General features: G+C 36.9%; 1 protein-coding gene across 2 annotated transcripts in view; it reads right to left on the bottom strand.

Moving 5' to 3' along the window:
- Positions 1 to 6265, bottom strand: part of LOC107103419 (protein shisa-5-like) — an 18727-nt gene extending 12462 nt beyond the window's left edge. For both annotated transcript variants that reach the window (XM_015403128.1, XM_015403135.1), the window contains exons 1-2: positions 6072 to 6265; positions 1753 to 1903 (exon numbers count right to left, since the gene is read on the bottom strand). In XM_015403128.1, the coding sequence (XP_015258614.1) occupies positions 1753 to 1903; positions 6072 to 6261 (341 nt within the window). In that variant the 5' untranslated portion in view covers positions 6262 to 6265. The remainder of the gene's footprint in view (positions 1 to 1752; positions 1904 to 6071) is intronic.
- Positions 6266 to 6712: the final 447 nt, after the last annotated feature.

The following is a 6712-nucleotide window of genomic DNA, read 5'->3' as shown; positions in this document are numbered from 1 at the left end:
GTATCATTATCCGAGTATTCATGGCAGGGCAACATACAGTGGGAACAGAAGGTATTCAGACCCCTTTAAATTTTTGAGAAATGTTTGAGAAATTATTAAAAAAGAAAAACTAAAAAATTGAATGATCTTAATTATTTACACCCTTTGCTGGGACACTCATTTAACTCGCATGCTGTCCATTTCTTCTGATCCTCCTTAAGATGGTTCTGCTCCTTTAGTGGACTCAAGCTGTGTTTACTTTAACTGATTGGACTTGATTAGGAAAGGCACACCCCTGTCTAAATAAGGCTACGTTCACACTGCAGGTCTTGATGTTCAATTCCGATTTTTTAGTGAAATCCGATTTTTCTGCGTTGCCGTTCACATTTCCGAATATATGCGACTTGTATGTGATCTCCTGTGTGAACTGCAGTCATACAACACAAGTGTCCCGCATGCGCAGTATAGAACGCAATGACGCCACAGCCCCGCATGCTCTGTGCATGCGGAAGTAAAAATGGATGGTAGTGCCGGAGCGCATCTAACAATTTTTCCCAACCATAAAAACAGAATCTTTTCAAGATTGTTAAACATAAATACTGCACTCCACTACTACTCTCCGCATCATCATCCGCCATGGTCGTTGTTTTTCTTGCTGCTTGTTCATAGCAAGACCCAGAATAGTGACCTTCGTCGGGTATTAATGGCGTTCAGGTCCGATGAATACGACCTGGCTGTTCAGACACAGGTCGCATTTGAAAAGATCAGATTCGTATTCGATTCAGGACCACAAAGTCTACGTTCACACTGCAGGTCTTGATGCTCAATTCGATTTTTTTTGTAAAATCCGATTATTTTGCGTTGCCGTTCAGATTTTCAAAAATAGGCGACTTGTATGTGATCTCCTGTGTGAACCGCAGTCATACAACACAAGTGTCCCGCATGCGCAGTAGAGAACACAATGACGTCACAGACCAGCATGTGCTGTGATTACGGAAGTAAACATGGATGGTAGTGCTGGTGCGCATCTAGTGATCTTTCCCAACCATAAAAACACAATCTTTTTAAGATGGTTAAACATAAATACTGCTCTCCGCATTATCGTCTGCCATGGTTGTTGTTTTTCTTGCCGCTTCTTCATAGCAAGACCCAGAATAGTGACCTTTGTTTCTCTGTTAAACTTCTTCTCTGACGTCATCACCGGACATACTCAGAGCAGTCGGCCAAATATGAATAAACCACGATTATCTGCATTTTTATTGTTTCTATCTTTAGATTATGAGCTATATACTACAAGGTTAAAAAGAGAGTAAAACATAAAAGTACACTTACGTAAAAAAAAAAAAAACGTAATTTAGGTCTTTTTTTATCTAGGTCGCCCTCGATTTTATAAAATCTGGATGTTTATCTGGATGCGCAGATGAGCTGATGGTATGGATCATGCTTCCGGGGCGGATCAGGTTGTGACAGTGACCTCTGAAGTCCACCCTTCTTTCATTTAAAACAGCTCAGTCATACTCCACAAATAAACATACATATGTGTATATATTAAAGAAGGACAATATACTGTTGAATTACTGAGTTGGAAAAATACATTTCATGTTTTGCTGTGTACACACCATCTATTAAGATGCAAGTTCTGAAGGAAGGAAATCATGGCTTAATAGTGAGCAAATCTATGCAACCACTAGTGCATAAAGCTTCTTACATACAGACATTAAAACAAATACAAGAAACCATAAGAAGGAATGAAGAATAAAATAAATTAGCTACCATGCTCTCTGTTTCACTTCAGACAGCTTATCCCAAAAATTGGTACAGCACTTTCTGTTATAGCAGTCACCACAGCAAAATCCATAGCTGCATTCCTGACTCTCGTGAAATATGTTGAATGAATCTCTGTAGGCTTTACAGTCGTCGCCCCCTGCAAAAGAGAGCAAAAGAAACTTATTGCAACTCAGTAAAAAAGACACAGTCCATCAATGAACAGTGTCTTTACTGAGATTCAAATGAAAGGATTGTTTACCTAAACAGATTCCTGATTTAAAACCTACAGAGTAGACCCATTTTTTAAGAAGAGCTGACCCTCCTAAATAAAAAAAACATGGTAGAATAGTAAAAGCTCTAAAGTAAAAAAAAAAAAAGTAATAGCTCGACAAAATAAAATTATGATTTAACATGAATTTAAAGCTGCAGACTGAGGTTTGCAGCAATCAGCAACTATCAGCTCAATGCTTGACATTTTCAAAAGGTTTACACAAACAACTTCCTGTTAGATTAGGTTTAATCGGTTAAACTTCTGGCAAAGATAAGCCTCACCAGCTCTGATGGAGTCAATTTAACTCAATTTGTTAAAAGGATGATTTTGCAGTAATTCTTGGCATGATTTTGCTAGATTTTGTACTCAAAGCACTTTTATCAGGCACCGTAGAAGTTAATAATATTTCAAACCATAAAATATTAGAGGCGAAGGTACATTCTCACATAAACTGACCCCACATACGTTTAATAACATAACCTCATTATATCAAATTGAATTACGTTATGTAAAAGAATCCACACCCTATGGCTATAACTAACGGTAAACTTTACAAATCAATTAATCTGTCAATTATTTGCTCAATTAATCAATTAATAATTGGATAGCCAAATGCTCCTTTAAAATGCCAAATATTCCTCTGTTGCGCTTACAACGTCAGTTAAAAATGTTGGATTATAAAATTTGTAAAATAACATTTATTTGTTATAAGTGTGATTTTTCGACAATTAATCATTAAACAGGAATGGAGCGAGGTGTTACTTTCCCAGCTGGGAAACAGTGCAAAAAGCCAGTTAAATAACACAATACACAGGTATCGGTCACATCATTAAATCAATCGCTGTGTGTCCCAGGGCCATGGTATAATTACATGAAGGAAAAATGTCAGAAAATGCCTTCTCCTAGAAATCTGAGTGAGCCTGGAGCCATTCTGCCGGTGCACCTGAAAAATTAAGGTGAGCGTGGAGCGGATTTTGAGCAGATGGCCCTGGCACAACTTTGAGTGGCGGAGCGAATGAACGAATATCCTCCTGAGCGGGGAGTGGGAATTGCGAGGCGGGGCGCGGCGCTCCGCTCCGTTCAAACGCTCTGGCGGTGAATGAGGCTTAAAGGCTTGTTATACTCTTGTAGCAGATATGACGCAGATATTTTGGATTCATGCCCAATTTTCAAGCGTGGTCTGCGCTATGTTATTCCACACCACAACGCTAGAGGGACAATCACGAACTAGCTGTGGGGCTAGATACAGGCGAGGTGGTGAGGAAGTGGCGGCAAGTTTTTTTCAAAAGCAGAGACCATGAGGGTGAAAAAAAGCGGGGATCGAGGTGGAAAAAGGGTCCCGGCTTTCTCGCGCACCTCATACAAACATACAAACAAAACAAGCCACTAAGGTATCAAACGGGAAATACGCAAAGTGTAGAGTGGATCTAGAGTTGACCAATCAGATGCCTCCTGTCTGCGGTCACCTACAATTTTGGAGAGGTGCAGGAGAGTGTCTGTGGAGGGGGCAGAGGCACATTTGCATTCACTGCGACACACACAGATGACCTGGTTGATGAGTATACCGTAAATCAGCTTTAACTCAGACACAGCAGGGCAGTCTAGAACAGCACCGCAGTCAGAATCAGGTAATCCACATTAGAAAACTGTCTTCTATAACAAAAGTATCTGAACCATCAGACACTGGATATATGTAAAGGCTTAACTATGTTTTCAAACAGAAGGCTCCATTAGAAAATGTAACTTCATAAAACAAAACTTTAGAAGGTTTTATTAGAGTAGTTCATAGGATTGATAATTATATAGTGGCTGAAAATATGTTTGTTATAATTTATAGTAACATTCACATGAAGTTAGATGTTAGATGGATTAAATTCAATAAGAAGTTTAAAATATTTCAACCACACAGAACTCTGATAAGCAAGCTCATTTATAACAGGCAGACAATTCTTAAATATCTGAATAAGGAATCAATTGGAATGGGAATCAAAAAGAGGAATCAAAATTGGAACTAGAATCATCCTAATTGAAAAAATGTCCATTCCTATTCCATGGTGTAGTCTGTTGAATCATCAGATTATCAGGAAGGCCATCTTTTTTCCAGAATGCCCCCCTCAATCCAAGCAATGTGACGAACATTGGGACTTTGGGAAAAAGTCAATTAAGACTAGAAAGGGACTCTAGACACGGAAGCTTTCAAGGAAAACAATAAAACCATGGAGTGAAACATCTAAATGCTTGTGGTTATTGAAAAGGAAACAAAAACAAAACAACAATCACAGTATTGGTTTGGATTTTTTTTATTTTTAATTTATGCAAAATAGATCAGCCCTATTAGAAGCTATGATGAGATTGTTCAGAGGGATGGATGTTTATGTGTTGGAATGGCCCATTAAAAGTGCAGACCTAAATCTGACTGTTAATCCATGCCACGACTTGACAGTTGATGTCAGTTTAATCTTGATGCTCTCCATCTAACAGGTTTAGGTAGACTTATTTTTTTTTTATAAGCGGTTGTGTGTTACAAAAAAATCCTAAGACTATTATGTTTGTGACTGTATTGTATGAAGATCTTCAAAAGGCTTGTTAATTTTACTGTAAAGGAGTGAAAACAAAACATTAAGCCATTTCATTTTTAATAAGTTTTTTCAGAAAGTTTTAGATTTTCATACCAACAAGAAGAGTAACAAAAAATAAAATAAAAATAAAAATATATATTTGTTTTGCAAACATGATTGTTTTACGATGGGTAATATCGACTTTTTTTTTTGTTCATTTAAACTATAAGGCTTTATCAAGGAAGTACATCATATAATACACCTTAGTGCTAAAACAATTAATTGCGATTAATCAATTATTGATTAAAAAAATAAAAGAGCAAATAATTTAGTAATCAATGAATCGTTAGCTGAAGTGTAAACAATCTAACACGAACCCATAAACGGCAGCAATTATAACAAAATCGTAAAAAAAAAAAAAAAAAAAATTGAGGATTTTGCATTTTAAACAAAAAACTTTTTCATCTGTCAGTATGCTCTATCCAGAATGCCTTAAGTGGAACAGCTTAGTTTCACCTTCTTCTTCAAGGAACGTTTGGCTATCCGATTATTAATCAATTAATCGAAAAAATAATCAACAGATTAATCGATTTGCAAAATCGTTAATTGCAGCCCTAATACACATATGAGTAAAACAAATAGTGATTTTGTAAATATTTCTGAATTTGATGCTTTGTTATAAACTGAGACCTGGCAGGATCTTTTGTGTAAATACAGCTAAAAAATGTATAAAACCTTTTTTGTGTGTGTGTGTGTCTAAATCCCTCTCTTATCATTTGTCGACTTTTTTTAATTCCACTTATTTAAACCTGTGTGACTAATGCTGTCACCTCATATTTAGATAAATAAGTGTTTAATTATATATACACACACATATACATATATATAAACACAAACATCTCTCTTTTTAGGTATATGCGGGCAATATTGTATTTTCTATATAAAAATATTCCTTCAGTGTTTTGTTAAAGAAACAAACTAAGGTAACACGTCCAGATTTACCAGCCTTATAAAATAGACGTAAACATGGTTGTTTCTGGTCTCAGACAGACAGGAAATGACGCTGATCCCGTTGCCAGGGGATCTCATCCAATCACGTGCCGGGAAAGCTACCTTTCTAGTAAAAGTAAGGGTGTTGGTTTTTCAAACAAAACAAAAAAAATAAAATAATAAAAAAACAGAATTTTACATGCAGTCTGCCTAAACCCAATTATCTAAAATCATTAAATTTATTTTTAAAAGTTTAAATGGCGTTCACGGTCATCAATATTAATCACTACACACTCTGGCAACGGGATCTGTAGGTTGAGACTCCTTTATCAAGCCGATATTAAAAATAGCTTAAAAGTTTGCTAAATATTTTTTTCTAAAAACTACAGCATGTTTCCAGAGGGACAGCCTCTGGTAACGGGCCTGAAGAGTCCCTGTTCCATGAGACCTCGCCTAAAAGCCTTAGGCTTTTTTCATTTATATCAGCTTAAAAATGTCAAACTTACCGAAGACACGACCGGACAGAGCGGCACAGAGGATCACCACTGCTAAACTGGCCAGACCTGACGCCATGACAGCTTTCGATATTCCCTGTGCTAAAACGGACAGTTTCCTCCACCTTCCCCCACCGACTGAGGGAGGGAGTCTGGATCCGCTTCGAGGACCCTCAAGCTCCGCCCGCGTTGGGTGGGGCATGAGACACTGGAGCTCTTCTTCTTCTTCTCCTTCTTCTTCTGCTGCTTCTTCTTCTTCTTCTTCTTCTTTTCTATCATGGCGGATCGCAAGCAACTTTAAGGTGTATACCGCCACCTACTGTTCATGAGTGTGTAGCAACATTGTTTTACATCTATTAAATTTTATTTTTTAATTTTGTATTCTGAAGATAAATAAATAATGCTCTCCTTAATCTATAAATATCCTTCATATTTCCTTTATTTCCCAATAATCCTTTAAGACTCCATTCTTGGCCTGTCCTTTCAACTCTTTCTCATCAATAGGTGTTCTACATTTTCTATGTCTCCACAACCTTCACATTTATCATTATTTTTCCTCCCTATTAAGTATAAATTGTCATTTAATGACCTACTCTTAATCTGATCATTATTATTTCTTCCCTTCGGTTTACTATACATTTCTCACTAGAAAT

This window comes from Cyprinodon variegatus, unplaced genomic scaffold, assembly GCF_000732505.1.
Source record: "Cyprinodon variegatus isolate N-32 unplaced genomic scaffold, C_variegatus-1.0 Scaffold34, whole genome shotgun sequence".
Classification (NCBI taxonomy): Eukaryota; Metazoa; Chordata; class Actinopteri; order Cyprinodontiformes; family Cyprinodontidae; genus Cyprinodon; species Cyprinodon variegatus.
Note: the sequence above shows the minus strand (reverse complement) of the source record. Positions and strands in the feature narration are given on the sequence as shown.